Consider the following 19326-nt stretch of genomic DNA (forward strand, 5'->3'; position numbering starts at 1 on the left):
CCGAGGGTGGGTTTTTGCGTTTTGTTTGGATTTTTTAATATATATATAAAAAAAAAAAAAAATACAGAGTTCCTCCACGGCCGCCCCAGCCGGAGCCAGCCCCCTGCTGTATCCCTCCCTGAGGGCGCCCGTGCTCCCCACAGGCTGGGCCCGTCCGGGTGGGTCTGGCCCTCACAGCCCTCAGAGGGGTAAGGGCTGGCCTTTCGTTTCCACCCTCTCCCTACATCCTGAGCCTGCAGGCGCCCAACGCGCCACAGATTGTTCCCCCCCGTGCTCTGGAGCTCGGCCTGATCCTGCTTGAGCAGCACCACAATCCATGTCTGCCCGGGCCATCACCACGACCGCCTACGGCGGACGGCAACGGCTGCGCAGTCACAGGTACCGCAATATTAGGAACCCGTGAGTTTGACCCGTCCTTCAGAGCAGTTAACCAGAAGGTTAACCCGGTGACTGCACTGTCCGTAACTTTTAAAACCCGCTTGGCTCCTTTCCAAGCAGATGTCGTGTGTTGACACCGCCTTAGCCCAGGCAGATGAGCCTCAGATGACCGACTTCAGCAGGAAGTGAACGGCAAAGGGCGCTGGAGGGTTCCAGTTGTACAGTTCAGTCAAGCAGCTCTGGCCAGAGAAGTCCTAGGGCTCCAGCCTTCTTCTGATCTCATCAACAAGCTTTTCTCTTGGGATATCAACCTACAAAGCAAAAGGAGAGCAGGTAGCAGCACTGGAACCCTGAGCAGAAGACCATTCGATCTGGCCCGAAGGACTTGCTGTGGGTACCAACGTAGTTTGTGACTGGTTTTCTGGAGCAGTCACCCAACAGATCTGTGCGACAGCTCCCCAAAGGAACAATGTCGCTGAGGGAAAACCCAGAGCCTTTCAGTAATTTCTAGATTTTTGGAAGCACTTTTGAAACCTGGTCTAAAAAGACATTCTCACCTCCTCTCTTGTTGCTACATCTCGCAGCTTGACGACTCCATCTGTCAGCTCTTGCTCTCCTACAATGGCAGCAAGGGGGATCCCCGTGTCCTCGCAATACTGCAGCTGCTTCAGCAGTTTAGGATCCTTCTTGTAGAACATCTCTGCCTAGGAGGGAGGGGAAAAAAAATTGCTCTGATGAATCTTGGAGCAAACCAGGCAGCGCCAAAACCCCACAGAAAACTCTGACTCATTATTCCTGCAGCAAGCGGTTGCCTTTAGCACTCTCAGCTGTTCTCCTTCTCTGCCTGCTAGATCTCAGTCAGGCCCGCATCTTGAAGAGACACACAACTAATGGTGTTGGTCTTGCTGTGTTACAGCTTCCTTCAGGCTCCCCCCTCCCTCACCCATACCAACGCCAAGCCCGAGTCCTTACTTCACCTTGATCCCTGCATCCCACAGCTCGGAGATGAGCTTCAGTCTCGCAGCGAGTAACTGTTTCTGAGGTGTAGCCACCAGCACTTCTGTCTCAGTTGCTCGAACTTTCTCCCCAGAAGCCTGCAGGGACAGACAGGCTCTGAGGGAATCCGCAGCTCACAACAAGCTCACCTCACCTTATCTTCAGGCCTTAACTTAGCTCCCCAAACCAAGCATACTTAAAAGCTAACTATCACCCTTTAGTGAACGTTACTGAGCAAGGCTAACCTTCCAGAGTGCACAGATAAGACAACCTGGACACATTTAATGAGTCCCCCACAGAATCTGCATTGTGACAAGCTACTTAATCGCGTGTTGCTCTTCCCGTGAGACCTTGGCCTTCCTTCCTCCCCCTGGGATGGGACCTGGACGGCTTTCTGATGTCTCCTTTGATTCTTCAGGTCCAAACACATTGCTTCAGCCTCACTTGCAACGAATCACAAGCTCAGAACTAAATGCAAACTGATGAATTTCCTCACAGGCTTTCCCAGGGTGCTCATTACAGAGTGGGTGCCACAGCTGTTACCGAATTAATCACTTCACAATCCCCAGGACAGAAAAACTCACAGGCAAGAGCCAAGAGCAAAGTGACTGGGGCACAAAGTTCAGAGCTAGGAACAGAGCTCAGGGCCTGTCTCTAACGCTTCCTTGGTGTCTGCTATGAAATGCTGCCTACAGCTGCCCGCGCCTGCATCCTGATGGGCTGCAGAAAAGGGCTCCATCTTCTATGCATGGACATTCGGGCATGAGAGAATCCATCTTCTCCCCCCAAATCCTCTCCTCTTGAACACCGTGGAGCTGCAGAGCTCTGTAGTAAACAATAGATGGCTTCTTAGAGCCCTTTCCCATGCCATGCACCACCTACCTTCGCCCTCTGCTCTAGGATGGAGAAGATCCGCTCGATCCCAATGCTGACCCCCACGCAGGGCACCTTCCGTCCCTTGGGATCAAACATCCCCACCAGCCCGTCGTAGCGACCGCCTCCAGCCACGCTCCCAACGCTGACCGGCTCCTCCACGTGATCGTTCTCCTGCTGCAGCAGGACAGCCTCAAAGATCACCCCCGTGTAATAGTCCAGACCCCGCGCCAGGCTCAGGTCGAAAGAGATCTGTAGGACACGAGGGAACTCCGTCACTGGGCGCACTCGCGGGGGGCCCAGGCTGCCCGGCCACAAAGGCAGCACCCCCTCCTGCCTCCGCACCTCCTCACCTTCCCTGTGATGCCAAACAGGGTCAGGTACTCAAACAGCAGCTTCATGTCCCCCAGCCCCTCCTTGGCCAGCTTGTTCTGGGACAGCTTGGGGTCCTGCAGAAGCCGCTCAATCAGGTCCAGGCCACCTGTGGGAACAAGCCATGCCTCAGGTCTGCCAGTGCAGCAGCACCCGCGATGAGGGGCCCGGCCAGCTGGGTGTGTGCCTTGCACCCCTGCATCGCTGGCCCTACCCGGACTGGAAGGACAAGGCTAAAGGCTTGACCCCCCAAGTGCTCACCGTGAAGCTGGACATACTCCCCGATGCGATCTGCAGCCTCGGGAGAGAGCCCCTTCTCTCCTACCATCTCATTCTTCACGTCCTGCCATGGTATCTGCGAGGGGAAACAAGAGCCTCTGCTGCTGCAGGACACTCTCATCACCCACTGTCTCCACCAGCCCACGTATTCACAACACGCACAGGAAGACAGCAGTCAGCCATCTCACTAGTGATCCGCGTCTCTCCCAGGAATTATTAACAGAAACCACTGGAAATGCTAGGCTTTATTCTTAACTATGCACAAGAGCTCCCCGAATCTTTTACAAACACCAGTGGTGTAGCTGCTGTGAACCTCTTCGTGATGAGCAGAGCCACGACACTGCTCAGCCCGAGACATCCACCCTCCACAGGGGCACAATGCTCACCTTGTCCAGCTTGTCCACAGTAGAGCACGTAGTTATGAACTTGCTCTCTGGGATGCCGCAGACGGCAAACACACCATTCAAAATCCGTCTGTCATTGACCTGGGGGTGGGAGAGGCTCGTTTAGCTCAGAGGAGTTCCCCCCGCCACCACTTCTTCTTGCCCCAGGGGTGCAGGAAGCTGCAGCTATTGGTGTTTCCTCGTGTCTTCTCACCGGCACCTCAATCCCACAGGAAGGGAAGGCACCAAAGTGTGAAAACCACTCAGGTCTGATCTCACCTTAATGAGAAAGTCCCCAAGCTGCAGGTCACTCAGAATCTCGTGCACGATCTTCAGGCACTCGGCGTCAGGAATCATCGGGTCGAACTGCCCAGCGATGTCAAAATCCTGGGGGCAGAAGAAACGGCAGAGCCTCCTGGCACAGCTGAGGTGCTTTGGCACCCCCAGGCACCACACATGGCCCCACAGCAGCTGAAGGCAACCCAGCCGGTAAAATCCACACGTCCCCCCTGCCCTCCCACCCTGAGCAGTCTTGTCCCCTCGCACGGCAGCCACCACAACACTCACGCACTGGTAGAACTCCCTGTAGCGGCCCCTGGTCGTGGCCGGGTTGTCCCGCCTGTAGACCTTAGCGACGTGGTAGCGCTTCATGTTGGTGATCTTGTTCATCGCCAAATAGCGAGCGAAGGGCACCTGGGGGGCTGAGGAGTTAAGGACAGGAACGTGGAGATGCCCCGAGCTGCAGAAACCTGAACCTCAAAGCGCCCTGTCCCCCTTCCGCTTTGCCAGCTGCTCCCTGATCTCTAGGGAGATCATCAACTGTGGCTGATGAGTATGATGAAACCACACTGAGGTCTTCCAACACCAGGACACCTCCATCTCCTTCTTCTGAACCACAGTATGTCAACGCCTCACACACACAGACCTTTGCTAGGTCATTTCGCCCTCTCACGGTGCAATCAGAGACAATTCCACATATGGGAGTCATAGAGACGTTGAAGTGGAGAGCTTCTTGGTGAGATGTGGAGATGGAGAAGGCCCAGGATGGACACCTGCTTTGTACCTGCAGCAAACACCGCTGCTCTCTCAGAAGAGCTACCAAGACACTGGAAAGGTGGGATGGGCAGGACAGGAGCACACAGACATGGGGACTGTTAACCAGCAGGAGGTAAAACCAGTACAGTGGAGCATACTGGTGCATGTCCACAGAAGAAAAGGGCCGCTTTGCTGCAGCTCCTGGACTGGCTGTGGGGTGGTTTGAGGTGGGGTCATGCAAATGACAGCAGTGGTGTCCACTGCTCGGTGGGAAGGGGGTTTCTGTCACGGCGATGGGACCCGCAGGCAGGGCAGGGCCATACTGTTCAATGTCTTCATCAGCAACATAGACAGCTTGGACAACACCAAGCTGAGGGATGGGATGCCATCCAGAGGGATGTGTACAGGCTTGAGAGTGGGCCCTTGTAAACCTCATGAGGTTCAACAAGGCCAAATGCAGAGTCCTGCACGTGGGTCGGGGCAATCCCAAGAACAAATCCAGGCTGGGGGATGAAGGGATGGAGAGCAGCCCTGCTGAGAAGAACTTGGGGGCCTTAGTGGATGAGAAGCTCAACGTGAGCTGGCAATGTGCACTGGCAGCCCAGAAAGCCCCCCCACATCCTGGGCTGCATCCCCAGCAGCGTGGGCAGCAGGGTGAAGGGGGGGGGATTCTGTCCCTCTGCTCCGCTCGGGGGAGACCCCCCTGCAGTGCTGCCTCCAGCCCTGGGGCACCAACAGCAGAAGGACACAGAGGTGTTAGACTGGGGCCAGAGGAGGCCCCGGAGATGAACCCACGGCTGGAGCCCCTCTGCTGTGAGGACAGGCTGAGAGAGCTGGGGGGGTTCAGCCTGGCAAAGAGAAGGCTCCGGGGAGACCTTCGAGCCCCTTTCAGTCCCTAAAGGGGCTCCGGGAAAGATAGGGAGGGACTTTTGACAAGGGCATGCAGTGACAGTACAAGGGGCAATGACTTTAAACTAAAAGAGGGGAGATTTGGACTGGATATAAGGAATAATTTTTTCACGATGAGGGCAGTGAGCCCCTGGGCCAGCTTGCCCAGAGAAGCTGTGGCTGCCCCATCCCTGGAAACATTCCAGGCCAGGTTGGACGGGGCCCTGAGCAACCTGCTCTAGTTGAAGATGTCCCTGCCCATGGCAGGGGGTTGGACCAGGTGGCCTTTACAGGTCCCTTCCCACCCAAACCATTCTGTGATTCGATGAAGGGTGACCCAACAAGGCGGAGGTGGCAGTGACCTCGGTGTGCCACCATCCCCTCAGCGAGGGCAGCGCAGGATACGGTCAGGTCGTAGCGCAGGGCCAGCAGCTCCCCTCCCTGATCCTGCAGCTCGTAGATGAGCTTCGCCTCCTCCCCGTACTTCCCTGTCAGAGTCTCCTGCAGGGAGACAAAGGGGCTGGAGAAGGACCCGGGGGGGCGGGCTCTGAGGTGCAGGGATAGAGCACAGAGCCAGGCCCCCCCTCAGCCCCACAACTTGAGCAGAGAGTGGGGCAGGACGGACGGGACATGACACACATCCCCCTCTGACCTGGGGCAGAAGAGGGGTCCACAGCCCTGTCCCCCCGACACAACGGGGACCCGCAAGGGACTATCATGGCTGCCCCCCCTCACCATGCCCCACATGGGGGGATCCCCCAGCCCTGCCCCACACCTGCCCCCAAGGCAAGGAAAGGAGGTGCTCCCCAGTCCCGCAGGAAAAGGGGGGACCCCACAGCCCCACGGGGGGGAGCAGAGAAGGAGCCCACAGCCCCAGGGATGGCGGGGGGGCAGAGAGGGGTCCCCCAGCCCCCCTTCTTCAGCCCCATGGGGAAGCAAAGGGGGGTCCCAGAGCCCCACGGGGCGGGGGGCAGAGTAGCGGGTCCCACCGCCCCGCAGCGGGGGGGGCAGAGGGGGCTCTCCCGCAGCCCCGGTGGGGGTCACCGCCCGCACGAAGGAGGGAGAGGGTCCCGCCGCGGCCCCCCCTGCGCCGCCTCACCCGCAGCTCCAGCACGGGGGTGTCGATGGCGGCCGCCCCGTGCCGCTTGAAGCAGGCCACCACGGCGGCGAGGAGCCGGTCCCGGAGCGCCGCCTGATCCGGGGGGTGGTCGCGGGTGCCCTGCCCCGGGACGGAGAGCGGCCGTCAGCGGCGGGGACAACGGGGGAACAACACCCGGTAACCGCCGGCGCCGCCCCCGCTCCCCGCTGTTACCTTGGGCGTCTTCAGAACCGGGCCCCGACCGCCGCCGTGGGCCGAGCCCGTCACCGCCCGTACCTGCCGGGACAGGAGGCCGCGGTCACCCACCGGCCCCGGCGGCCAGGCCCGAGAGTGGCTCACCCAGCCTCTGGCGGGGCGCGTCGACCCCAAGCGGGGCCCGACGGGCAGGAGGCGCCCGGCGGCAGCGGCGAGCGGGCCCAGCCGCAGCATGGCCGGTCCCGGGGAACCCGGAAGCGAACGGGCTCCACGTGACCGCCCGGCACGGCTGCCTCACGGCGCTCTAGGCCCTCGCGGCGGGCACTCGGTGGTGCTCGGGCGGACTGTCTCGCTTTACGGCCCGGGCCCCACCGCGCGACAGTTGCCGTTCCCTTGTCGCCCGCACCCTCAACATGGCGTCGGGCAGTGGGGTAGGTGCTGGCGGCGGCGGGGCCGCGCCCGTTGCTTTCTCTTTCGCTCGGTGGGCCCTGGGCCGTGCCCCGGGCAGGGCCGGGGCGGCTGGGGCTGTTCCGGAGGGGCAGGCGGCGGGAAGGGTCGCCCCGCCGCGGCTGGGCCTCGGTCGGGGCCTGACGCCAGGCCGCGGCGTGAGGGACCCCCCGGAGGGGGGACGTGGCGGGGCCGGGGGTGCCTGAGAGGACCGGGACCCGCGGGGAGGCCCCATCCCTGCTTTTTACAGCGCTGTGCCCTCTGTGTGTGTGGGCGGTGGGAGATTCGGGGCCGCCTGAGAGGCCCCGGTGTCTTCAGGGCTAGAAGGGGGTGGACCTCACCCCGGTCTCCCCTTCCTAGGCCAGGCCTCCCCCATGGGAGCCCCTTTTTCATCCAGGCGGTGTGAGGAGATCCGAACCTGCCCCAGCCCCCGTGATGGGGATGCTCACCCGCCTTCAGTTCCCCGGGGGGACCAGCCCATACCAGGGGCCTCCTGGGGCTGGGCCGTAGGGGTGGAGGCAGCTCCCTCCTTCCATTGTCCATCTTGTCCTGCCCCTTGGCTTCTTGGCTCCCCTGGGAAGGGGTTACCTGTTTCTGGACGGCTCTCACGTTGTCCTGCTGAAATTGCTGCTTGCTGCCATCTGCCCTTCATGGAGAAACCGCTCTTTCTGTGACTGTAATCCTGGAGTTTCGGAAGGCTCCAAGTAACTTGATTATTTTGTTGGCGTTGCTCAGTTTGTGTAACGTGGCAGTGAAGTCTTTCTGCCTTTATGGATCCCGCGGGATTTGGTGTTGGGAATGCCAAGATTGCATCCCATCTCATCAGTGAGGTGGATGCCATTGGCGTAGTCTGACTGGAGAGCCGGACCAGTTTAAAAACCTCCAGTAATACCCCAGAGAGCCATCAGCAGCGCAGGGGCTGTGTTTTTCTGCGTTTGTGGCTGATCTTTCCTTCAGTTGAAGCCCCTTGCTGAGAAGCGAGGAGTGCTGGGAGAGGTCAGGGAGCAGGATGTCTGCCCAGGAGTGAGATGGGACCTGTGCTTTGTTCTCAGCTGCTGGCAGTTGCGTTCGTGTTGGGTTGAGCCAGACTTGAGGCTTCTGTGTTATTTTATAGGCTTTGATGTTGGTACTGGGCAGATCATTCGGTGCCTGTCTGCAGAGGGAATGGGAAACCGTGGGGCGCTTCTGGTTTTTAAGTGTTGTTACTTATTCGGGAAATACTCTCTGTCACCCAAAGCAGTCGTTAGGTAAAGATTTCAGGGCTTGCAGCCACGTTTGCATCCACCAGGCCAGTTAAGAAAAGTTTCTTCGGATAATGTCTAGCCAAGATCTTGTTACGCATTTGGGTTTAATTTCTTTCCCTGTGCCTGGACGAGGGAGATTGGTAAAAGAGCTGTGAAAGACTCTTTCCCTTTTATTACAACAGGAGAGTGAAGCAGCAAGCAAATCGCCTCCTCCCTGGGCTCCCACCAGCTATGATTTGTGATAATGCGTTGGTATGCAGGAGAGTCTAGATTCTGGAAAATACCCCCAAACATTAATTTACACTCCATGATATTTTCTTTTCTTTTGCTCAGGGTGGTTAATAAAACCTGTTATGACATGCTTAAAGTGCTTAAGAAGCTCTGGGAATAAATGAGAATTTTTCTACGCCTCCCTAAGGCATTTTCATTCCTATCAGTAGTTGTTCGTTCCGTTTGAAGGATTGCCAGAGGAGAAAACGTTAAATGACTGTGCTGCTGCTATAGCTTCAAATGGGATTTATTTCCTTTGGATTGTGATTGGATTCTTGATTTGGCTGAACGGCGAAGGCGGTGGGGTGCGTAGGGGGGGTCCTTCTTTCCCGGAGATATTTTAAAATACATCAGTCTTTTTTTTCTTTTAATACGAAACTGAGAGCCTCGCACTGCCATGCCGAGTGAAATGCAGTTTTCTAACCAAATGAGAGTTACCTTCTCAAGAAAGAAGTGTCCGAGTTATAAGCTGTGACCGATACCAGGTGCAGGGGCCTTAACTGCGTAGGGGGAAGAGGCTGTGCTGGTCTGGTGAGCACATGGAATGGAAGAGGGATTCTTGTCCAGTCACTTCTGCCCTCAGCGCTGGTGACTAGGTAAAAATCCCCCCTGAAAAGAATAGCCTTTGTACTCTTCAGTGCCAGCTTCACCTGAATTCAGCTTCTCTTCACGCAACTTACCCTGTCGCTGCCATGTAGAGTGCTCTGGGGGGCTGCCGAAGGGCCCGTCTGCCTTAGAGGTGTTTCTTCCCTTCCCTGCCTGTCCGCAGCGTGAAGCTGCAGGAGCAGGGCGGCCCACGGTGCGTTTCGTACAGTTGCTTCCCTGGTATCTCCACGCCTCACCTTGACAGTTGGGGTTTCAGAGCTTTTTCTGGTTTGCTTGTACACGTGTCTCGCTTGAAAAAACGGTACTGGTTCCTGTGATTTCATAGCAAACTCGGCGCTTTGATTCCTGTAATGCGCCGACGTACTGCTGAGAGTGGGCTTACACAGCCTTCTGTACTCCTGCATCTTAATCAAACTCTTTACAGCTCATGTTGTGTTTTGCGGCTTCCTCATCTGATATTTGCAGCTCAGGTGTAATTGACTTTGGGAAGAAGTGTGTGTAATGTGCTAATGACTGTGCTGTGTTTCTCAGGTGGCGCTTATGAGGTCTTAGATCAGTCGGTTTAAATCCCGTCGGTGTCTGGTTTTTCAAAACGAAAGCCTGGGTGATCATCTCAGGAGCTATTACGATAAAGTCATTACTTTTCTCAGTGCTTCGATATCCTTCTAGAAGAAGTAGATATGGGCGTGCTGAGGGTTGTTCTCTTAAGCTATGTCCTTAATTGCTAGATATGAAAACAGGACATGGGGATATAACGTAGTGCCCCTAATTTACAGCTGTGGCCGCACACGCCGAGTGATTCCACCTCTTTCCCCAGTCTCCCCTCAGAGCTAGTCAAACTGTATAATAAACGTTAATACGTTTTGTTTCCTTCCCAGACTAAGAACTTGGACTTCCGCCGAAAGTGGGACAAAGATGAATATGAGAAACTCGCAGAGAAGCGGCTCACGGAAGAGAGAGAAAAGAAAGATGGTGCGTAGTGTACTGACTCCATGCTCATTTGGCAACGAGTCACCCAAACACTTTGAGTTGGAGAGGGAGAGAGCAGCTAGAAGTGAAATCCCAAAGGGAAATAGCAGCAGTTCAAGGCTGGCTTGCACCGATCCTTTTTCCTGTGTTTGCCACTGAATAGATTTTTTTGACCAAAGTAATTACTGAGAACCTTTGCCTCTGTCTGCCTGTTCTTTGGGGAGGGAGAGGAACAATCGGCCCCTGGAAACAAGGAGATCTCAGAGTATGACCCACATCAGAGATGGAGGTACCTCACAGATCTACTGGTTCTAACAGGAACCAGGGAATCGTGAGGAAGAACTTATGTTATTTACTGATTTAAAAAAAAAAAAAGGTACAATTTCTGCCTGAATCGGGTAGTTCCCAGGGTCCCAGCAGCTGTCTCTTCATCAAGGAAATTGTGAAATCCAGCATGTTGAGCGTGACCTTTTCTGATAAACAGTTTGGTTTATTGCATGTGTTTTAGGCAAACCAGCTCAGCCCGTCAAAAGGGAACTTCTGCGGCACCGAGACTACAAAGTGGACCTGGAATCGAAGCTGGGGAAAACCATCGTCATCACCAAAACTACCCCTCAGTCAGAGATGGGAGGGTAGGTTGTGGTCGTTGTTTTGTTGGAGTCTTGGAGTTGTGCTGGTGAGAGCAGGGGACTGTGATACAGCAGTGGGCCCTTACGGTGCATCAGGTGGTGATTTCCTCCCGTGTTTCGAGCCTGGTGCGATGGTGCTGCGCCGTGTTACACCGAAACTGGGTCTACTGGGGTAAAGTATGGAAGTAACGCAGCAGGCTGAGCCCCTTTGGACATTGTTAGTTGTTATTAGTGTTGCTCTGCTCTCCGGTAGAAACAGCTGAGGCAGATCTCTGCTGTTGATTTGAGTTTCTGATTTGGATATCTGTGCACTGGGAATGGGAAAAACATCCAGATACCTGTCCTTAGGAATGGTGTATGGCCACTGTTTGTGTGGCTCATGTTTGGGCAAAGGCTGAAAGGATTCTTAGCACATCCGAAGCCAGAAGAATGCATTAGGTTTGTACCATTATAAGGGTAAGGCTGTTGGTGTCTCACAGTCGTAGCCTAACAGCCAGCAGTGCCAGGGAGATCATGGAATCATAGAATCTTCATGGTTGGAAAAGACCTTTGAGATCATCGAGTCCAACCATACACACACAAAAAAAACCCCTACAATCTCTGCCACTAGAGCATGCCCTGAAGTGCCACATCTAGATGTTTCTTAAATACCTCTAGGGGTGGTGACTCAACCCCCTCCCTGGGCAGGCTGTTCCAGTGCCTGACCACTCTTGCAGTAAAGTAATTCTTCCTAATATCTAATCTAAACCTCCCCTGCCACAACTTCAGACCATTTCCTCTGGTCCTGTCATTGTTCACCTGGGAGAAGAGGCCAACACCCACCTCTCTACACCCTCCTTTCAGGTAGTTGTGGAGGGCAATGAGGTCTCCCCTCAGCCTCCTCTTCTCCAAACTAAACATGCCCAGCTCCCTCAGCCTCTCCTCACATGCCCTGGTCTCCAGACCCCTCACCAGCCTGGTAGCTCTCCTCTGGACACGCTCCAGCACCTCAATGTCCCTCTTGTACAGAGGGGCCCAGAACTGAACACAGTACTCGAGGTGAGGCCTCACCAGTGCCGAGTACAGAGGCACCATCACTTCCCCGCTCCTGCTGGCCACGCTATTCCTGATACAAGCCAGGATGCTGTTGGCCGCCTTGGCCACCTGGGCATGCTGCTGGCTCATGTTAAGCTGGCCGTATACCAACACCCCCAGGTCCTTTTCTGCTGGGCAGCTTTCCAGCCACTCTGCCCCAAGCCTGTAGCGCTGCTTGGGGTTGTCGTGACCGAAATGCAGGACCTGGCACTTGGCTTTATTAAACCTCATACAGTTGGCCTTGGCCCATGGATCCAGCCTGTCCAGGGCCCTCTGTAGAGCCTTCCTACCTTCAAGCAGATCAACACTCCCACCCAGTTTGGTGTCGTCTGCGAACTTACTGAGGGTGCACTCAATCCCCTCATCCAGATCATTGATAAAGATATTAAACACAACTGGCCCCAAAACTGAGCCCTGAGGGACACCACTGGTGACCGGCCATTGAGAGGACTTCACCCCATTAATCACAACTCTGGGCATGGCCATACAGCCAGTTTTTAACCCAGCGAAGAGTACACTTTCTATGCCATGATTCGCCAGCTTCTCCAGGAGAATGCTGTGGGGGACGGTAACAAAGGCCTTACCAAAGTCCAGACAGACAATGTCCACAGCCTTCCCTGCGTCCAGAAGGCGGATCACATGGTCATAGAAAGAGATCAGGTTGGTTAAGCAGAACCTCCCTTTCCTAAACCCATGCTGGCTGGCCCTGATCCCTTGGCTGCCCTGCACTTGCCGTGAGAGCTCACTCAAGATGATCCTCTCCGTGATCTTTCCTGGTATCTAGGTCAGGCTGACAGGCCTGTAGTTCCCCGGATCCTCCTTCCGACCCTTCTTGTAGACGGACATCACATTAGCCACCTTCCAGTCATCTCGTACCTGCCCTGTTGACCAGGATTGTTGATAAATGATGGAGAGAGGCTTGGTGAGCTCCCCGGCCAGCTCCCTGCATACTCTTGGGTGAATCCCATCTGGCCCCATCGACTTATGCGCGTCTAGGTGCAGAGGCAGATCATTGACTACTTCCTCCTGGATTATGGGTGGGTTGTTCTGCTCTCCATCCTTATCTTCCAGCTCAGGAGGCTGAACCCCCTGGGGATAGCTGGTCTGACTATTGAAGACGGAGGCAAAGGCGGCATTAAGTATCTCAGCCTTCTCCTCAACCTTGGTTGCAACTTTCCCCCCAGCATCCAGTAAGGGATGGAGATTCTCCCTGGCTCTCTTTTTGTTGATGTATTTATAAAAACTTTTTTTGTCGTCCTTAATGTTAGTGGCCAAGTTGAGCTCCAGCTGGGCTTTTGCCTTCCTAATTTTCTCTCTGTACAACCTAATGAGATCTCTGTACTCCTCCTGAGTTGCCTGTCCCTTTTTCCAAAGGCAGTAAACCCTCCTTTTATTCCTAAGTCCCATCAGAAGTTCCTTATTCATCCAGACTGGCCATTTTCCCCACCCTTTAGACTTGCGACACTTGGGGACAGCCTGCTCCTGGGCCTTTAAGATTTCCTTCTAGAAGAGCGTCCAGCCTTCCTGGACCCCTTTGCCCTTCAGGACTGTCTCCCAAGGGACTCTCTCAAGCAGTGTTCTGAACAAGCCAAAGTCCGCCCTCCGGAAGTCCAAGGTGGAGGTTTTGCTAACCCCCCTCCTTACATCACTACGAATTGCAAACTTGACCATTTCATGATCACTAAACCCAAGACGGCTTCCGACCACCACATCTCCCACTAGTCCTTCTCTGTTTGTGAACAGTAGGTCTAGCGAGGCACTTCCCCTGGTAGGCTCCCCTACCAGTTGTGTCAGGAAGTTCTCTTCCATGCACTCGAGGAACCTCCAAGCCTGCCTGCTCTCCGCTGTGTTACGTTTCCAGCAGATACCTGGCCGGTTGAAGTCCCCAACTAGAACAAGGGCTGGCGATTGCGAGACTTCAGCCAGCCGCTTGTAGAATACTTCATCTGTCTCCTCATCCTGGCCGGGTGGTCTATAGCATACTCCCAGCACAAGATCTCCCTTATTTGCCTTCCCCTTCATCCTTACCCATAAACACTCGGCTTTATCATCACTGGAATCTAACTCTATACAATCAAAACATTCCCTAATGTACAGAGCCGCACCCCTGCCTCTGCGGGGGATGCGCGGCCCAGAACAGCATCCAGGGATGGAAGTGCGAGCCCTGGCTGGGTTTTTGCAACGGCTCTTAAGATGGGCAGAGCACTGCTGTGTAAAGCAGGGAGTTGCTGCTGCGAGGCGATGGAAGGACTTCCCCTGCAGCCAGGTGAGAGCCTTCAGCAGGCTGCAGCTTGGAAACCTGCGTGTCCTGCCGTGGAGGAGGGCAGCCAAGCCCTGCGGTGTCACAGAGTCTGTCCCACCCTGTTAGTTGTGACTGGAAGGCTGATGTATTACAGATTAGCTCATGTCTTGGTTTCTGTCATCTGTCGGAGTGGCGTCGGCATAAGGGTTGGTACCTCCAGTGTTATCCGGGGCGGCTCCATCGATCCGAGATATGCCCTTGCACATTTCTTTTCACTGGGGCTCTCTGTGATGGAAGTAGCTTCCCTCGTGCCTCGGAGAAAGGAGCCGTATCCCAAGTGACATGCAGATTTAGATTGTCTCAAATAGTTTTTGTGTGAGATGAGGTTTGACTCATGCTTTGGCATTAATGTTTTCTCTGTCTCCTGCCAGGTATTACTGTAACGTATGCGACTGCGTGGTGAAAGACTCCATTAACTTCCTGGATCACATCAATGGCAAAAAACGTAAGGATAATTTTTCCTGCCTTGTTGGAGGGTTAGTTGAGTTGGAGGGCTGCTGCAGCGCTCTGGGCTGTTCCCTTCGCACGTCACCAGCGTCTGAGTGCTGACCACGAAGTGTGCTTTGGAGATCAGGATGGGAGGCAGCGTTTGCTCATGAGAGCTGTGGAGGTGCTGCCTTTATCTCCTGGCACTTCTCCGGGGTGTTGGACCGTTTGTATGGAATAAGCCCAGAAGAAATAGTGATTGGTTTAGCGTGGTTAGGGGGACATATTTTCCCCACTTAGAGTGTCTGTGCTGCAGGGTCAGCAAATGCTGATGTCTCCTCTGAACACCTGGAGATAGGCTTTTTTACAGCATTGAAATTTGAAAGAAATTCTTAGATAAGTAAAAGGTATGGGACTAGACTATTTTGGGATCAGAAGGTTCTCTTTGTAGAAGTAGAGTATGAAACTCAAAACTAGCTGGTCCCTGAGCTCCAGAGTGTGGACTGGAGTTCTACAAGGATGGAGGCTGAGGATGAGTGCGGGCAGAAGTGGGTCAGTTTGACCCCAGAGCTGCCATGTGCTCCTGCTGTTGTCCCATACAGCTCTCCTGGCAGCCCCCTTACATACCTCCTGGTGCGTAGTTTGAGCTTCCAAGTGCTGCAGCGTTCCTGGAACAAACCTGTGCATGGCTACTGGAATCAATGGGCTGTTTGGATCCATCAGGCAGCGTGGGTTGGAGACATCGCCAGGGATGGCCCCTTCACCCATGGCTTACTCATGAGCTGAAACCTGGGAATCAGGTCTATGAGGACAGGTTGAGAGAGTTGGGGTTGTTCTGCCTGGAGAAGAGAAGGCTCCAGGGAGACCTTATAATAGTCTTTCAGTACCTAAAGGGGCCTACAGGAAAGGTAGGGTGGGACTCTTGATCAGGGAGTGGAGCGATAGGACAAGGGGGAATGGTTTTAAACTGAAAGAGGGGAGACTCAGATTAGAGATTAGGAAAAAATTCTTAACTGTGAGGGTGGTGAGCCCCTGGCCCAGGATACCCAGAGAAGCTGTGGCTGCCCCATCCCTGGAGGGGTTCAAGGCCAGGTTGGACGGGACTTGGAGCAACCTGGTCTGGTGGGAGGTGTCCCTGCCTGGGGCAGGGGGTGGCACTGGATGATCTTGTAAGTTCCCTTCCAACTCTAACCATTCTGTGATTCTATGAATCTGCTCTAAACAGCCACTGAATCAGAGGCTGGCGTAATATTCCATGTCTCTGCTTTAGCTAGAAATGTCCTGTGTACTTAGGATCTCTTACTGAGAACCACTGATGTCTTGTTTAGCATCTCCCACAGCTGAGAGATGCCAGCCTGCCAGTTTTATTCTAGCCCCTTTTCCAACACTCCAACCCTTTCCGCTGGTCCGAGATTAAATTTTCTGAAGCGTCAGGACACCAACGTGGTGAGGAGCATCCTAATAGGGAACCTTAAAAGAAGAGGCTGCATCCTCCTCCTTGTAATCTGTCATCGTAGTCACTGCCTGATTTAGGTTATGGTGTCCCCCTAAAGCCCTATTTTGGGGCTTAAACATCCCCTTTAACATAAGAAATCCCAGTCTGTGTAAGAACATGGGACCAGACGAGGCCAGAAAGCACGTGTCTCTTTTGGGGGAGGAGGCACTGTTGCATCATGCTCCCCAGGCTGCCTTACCTGGCATGTCCATGGTGGGACCTGGTGTGGAGAGGAGTCCCTGAAGGCTGGGCCACGCCAGGCTCTGCCGCTCGGGAGCGCGGGGGACAACGCTGCTCCCTGTGCTTTTGAGTGATGGGCGGCCCATGAGTCAGTGCGGTTACGTCAGGTTGGAGCTCTGAGCCTCGAGGACATATGGTCTTGTGCATGGGTGTAGTCTGGCCCTGGAAGCTGCTCTGAGGGGATGGGTGACAGGGAGGAAGAGGCTGCCGTGCTGAGGTGTTTAAATTGGGGTCAGGGACGGGGGCCTATGTGCAGATCTTCCAAGGCTAAGGTTATCGCTGAACATGGCCGATTCCTCTCCTCTTTTTAGACCAGAGAAATCTGGGCATGTCCATGCGGGTGGAGCGCTCCACGCTGGACCAGGTGAAGAAACGCTTTGAGGTGAACAAGAAGAAAATGGAGGAGAAGCAGAAGGACTATGACTTTGAGGAGAGGATGAAGGAACTCCGCGAGGAGGTGAGTCTGGGCAATGGCTGATGAAGCAAATCCTCCAGAAACGTGTCTCCTGAGGAAGTCAACCCTGGTTCCTAATCTTTTTCCACAGAAGCCTTGTTCTTGGAAGCACGGGCTGCTTGTCTGCTGCTATGAGTGGGTTTTGTTTCTTTGTTGTTTGCTTTTTTTAAAAGTCTTCTGCTGCTGTCCCTGGAAGCCCCTTTCCCCTCTTTCTGCGTGAGGATAGCTGACGATGCTTCCGATTTCCACTGAGAGCAGCACAGCCCTGACAGCGCACCTGGGTTTTGTCTCCCATTAGTTGTGTTTGAATTTGTGTGCTCTGATAAGCAGATCTGTGTCTTTGTCCCTTATCAGCCATTGGAGTAATCTCCCCAGGGAAGTGGTGGATTGTTCAACACCAGACACTTCCACGATTCACCTGGACAAGGTGCTCAGCCAACTTGTCTAGACCGTGCTTTTGCCGAGAAAGGTTGGACCAGATGATCCTCGAGGTCCCTTCCAACCTGCTATTCTGTGATGCTATGATTCTCATCTTCCATGGTTCTTAGGACTGCAGGGCTTCCTTCTCCATGTGACACATTGCTTCTGTGTGGCCTCACCGAGTGCGGAAGGGCTTTGTGAGCTGTGTGCCGTGGTGTGAGATGTGCCTGGAGGCAATGAAAGACAGCAGGTTCCTCTGAAACCTGGGCTTAGGTGTCAGCTCCCTGACACGAATGTCAAGTTTCTTTGAAAACCTGACAAAGTTCTGACAGTTGAGGAGCTTCTGTGGATGCTTCTCCTCCATCAGCAGTCACAGAACAACCAAATGTTAAAACTTGCTGCCCGTTTGAGTCTCCCTGCTCAAACCCTGAGCTTTGCTTCACCACAGGGTGCGCAGAGAGCAGCCCCATGCTCTGCTCTCCAACAGGCTTTGCTGCTGCTGAGCTCGATCTGTTCGGGGGAGGTCGGAGACAGGTGCCCCGGCAGCACAGGGGAGGGCTGTGGGTTGAATCTGCCAGTCAACGTATGGCCACAAAGAAATCAGCAGCACCTCCTGGTGTAGCTTTCTCCAGGGCACGGCTGTCTCGAGTAGCTGCGGCGCAGCGGCAGCGGCCAGTGATGGGAATGGCAGGAGCAGTTGCTAAGTTGTGAGCCGAAGCCATGCTTCTGCGTCGCCCGGTACAAGCCTGGCGCTGTTCCAGGGCTTGTGATCCTTGCAGAGCAAACCACTTTGATTAGAGCAGCGCAGACTCTTTGATGCCAAAACCCCCCCCAGAGCAGCTCAGAGCTTCAGCTTCTTGTTCCAGTGAGCAGCTGTCACTCTGCCAGGCTGGAAGCCAACAGGCAGCGACATTCGGCACCACAGTCGCTGGAACGGGGCATCGTGCGAGGGAGAGGCCTCCTGCTTTGAAAACAGCCCCTTCTTGTCTCAGTGTTGTTTCCAGATGAAACTTCTGACGTTTGTGCAGAAGAGAGAGTTTCAATAACGCTTCTTTTTGGCTACATCCTCTGTGTGACTCTGCCCTTGGGGTGGAGACAGTGGGAAACCTCCTCCTGGGAGGCTGCGGTCCAGGATTTCTTTCCAGGTGGCCACTTTATTTCCTCAGACACAACTGGGGTGCTCTCAGTAGGACTTGGGTTAACTGTGCAGCACCCGGTATCTCAAAAGCTTGCTCGGCTCAGGAAGTTCAAATTATTTTGCTGTTCTGTCCCTTGCTGCAGGAGGAGAAGGCCAAGGCCTACAAGAAGGAGAAGCAGAGAGAGAAGAAAAGGCGGGCGGAGGAAGATTTGACATTTGAAGAGGATGATGAAATGGCAGCTGTGATGGGTTTCTCTGGTTTCGGCTCAACCAAAAAGAATCACTGAGCAGCTCTGGACTCTCCTCTTTCTTGAAACAGATTGTTTTTACCCAGGGGACTCTGGATAACTCGTAAAAGACTTGATTGAGGACTTGTGTGTAAATCTCCCGGTAGAAGTTGGCTGGAGGAGTCGAAAAGCGATTCCATGCTCTACCTGTGCTGCAGAACAAGCTCCGCCTGTCATTAGCTTCCCAGCTCCTTCTGCGTCCCAGATCCGGCTGCTCATCACTGCTCTATGGCCTTGTGCGTGCAGGGAAGTGTTCTGCTGGGTACGTTTTTGTGTCGATAAAATCCAACAGTTCTGTACAGGTGGCCTGGTTCGGAATTAATCTAATTGTCAACCAGGCATCGTTGTTCCGGGCCCTAGTTCTTCTAGTTGTCAACGGGGCTGTGTGTTTGAGATGCAGGAAGTGATGCAGTTTCTTTTTGGATCACGTAACCGAAGGAAACGTGCCATGGCCAGCGGGGTTGAGCGTCTTCCCGGCTTGTGCTGAGCAGAGCTGGTGGCTGCGTGGGGTCTGGGTTGCCGAAACTTTCCTGTATCCCTGTCTGCAAGGGATACTTCCCTGCTTTTCTTTGTGTTTCGTCCCATAACTTTGATCTCTTTAAGGCAGGGGAGAAATGCCTCCCCACCACTGGTGTAGGATAGAGCAAATGAAAGAAAGGCGCGTGCAATTTGCCAGAAATAAATGAATCGTTTTAATGTGTCCTTTGGTGGGAGTTTGATTCCGTCTGTGTTTGGAGAGCTGCTGCCTCCCACCGAGGAGAGCTGCTGACGTCTCCCAAGCGGCGCAGAGCTGGTGGTGGCCTTCTGGGGACCTCGGTGGAGGCAAA

At 54.5% G+C, this 19326-nt stretch overlaps 2 protein-coding genes across 3 annotated transcripts; one reads left to right on the plus strand and one right to left on the minus strand.

Annotated features, from left to right (window-relative positions):
* Positions 1 to 11: 11 nt before the first annotated feature.
* On the minus strand, positions 12 to 6732 carry LOC141750076 (histidine--tRNA ligase, cytoplasmic-like). 2 transcript variants are annotated; one of them, XM_074604581.1, is made up of 12 exons: positions 6517 to 6732; positions 6304 to 6423; positions 5610 to 5705; positions 3849 to 3974; positions 3561 to 3668; positions 3285 to 3383; positions 2881 to 2974; positions 2601 to 2728; positions 2257 to 2499; positions 1356 to 1472; positions 936 to 1082; positions 12 to 689 (listed from the first exon to the last, which is right to left on the minus strand). In XM_074604581.1, exons 1-12 carry the CDS (start codon positions 6730 to 6732, stop codon positions 633 to 635), a joined length of 1551 nt encoding a protein of 516 aa, XP_074460682.1. In that variant the 3' UTR covers positions 12 to 632. The 2 variants fall into 2 exon arrangements, 1 of the variants encoding a protein (XP_074460682.1); XR_012589556.1 differs by having other exon boundaries at positions 553 to 689; positions 1351 to 1472.
* ZMAT2 (zinc finger matrin-type 2) lies at positions 6515 to 19199 on the plus strand. Its single transcript, XM_074604585.1, has 6 exons — positions 6515 to 6929; positions 9944 to 10037; positions 10543 to 10666; positions 14411 to 14484; positions 16512 to 16657; positions 18356 to 19199. The coding sequence occupies exons 1-6, from the start codon at positions 6912 to 6914 to the stop codon at positions 18497 to 18499; spliced, it is 600 nt and encodes a 199-aa protein (XP_074460686.1). The 5' UTR covers positions 6515 to 6911; the 3' UTR covers positions 18500 to 19199.
* Positions 19200 to 19326: the final 127 nt, after the last annotated feature.

Source organism: Larus michahellis, chromosome 11, assembly GCF_964199755.1.
Source record: "Larus michahellis chromosome 11, bLarMic1.1, whole genome shotgun sequence".
NCBI classification, from domain to species: domain Eukaryota; kingdom Metazoa; phylum Chordata; class Aves; order Charadriiformes; family Laridae; genus Larus; species Larus michahellis.

Excerpts from the sequence above, each read along its gene's own strand:
- ZMAT2 (XM_074604585.1), top strand. Across the intron at positions 10,667-14,410 it reads CCTCAGTCAGAGATGGGAGG|GTATTACTGTAACGTATGCG; the intron begins GTAGGTTGTGGT and ends GTCTCCTGCCAG. Across the intron at positions 14,485-16,511 it reads TCACATCAATGGCAAAAAAC|ACCAGAGAAATCTGGGCATG; the intron begins GTAAGGATAATT and ends TCCTCTTTTTAG.
- LOC141750076 (XM_074604581.1), bottom strand. The coding sequence starts at position 6,732 with ATGCTGCGGCTGGGCCCGCTCGCCGCTGCCGCCGGGCGCCTCCTGCCC. Across the intron at positions 6,424-6,516 it reads CGGTTCTGAAGACGCCCAAG|GGCACCCGCGACCACCCCCC; the intron begins GTAACAGCGGGG and ends GTCCCGGGGCAG. Across the intron at positions 1,083-1,355 it reads TGTGGGATGCAGGGATCAAG|GCAGAGATGTTCTACAAGAA; the intron begins GTGAAGTAAGGA and ends CCTCCCTCCTAG.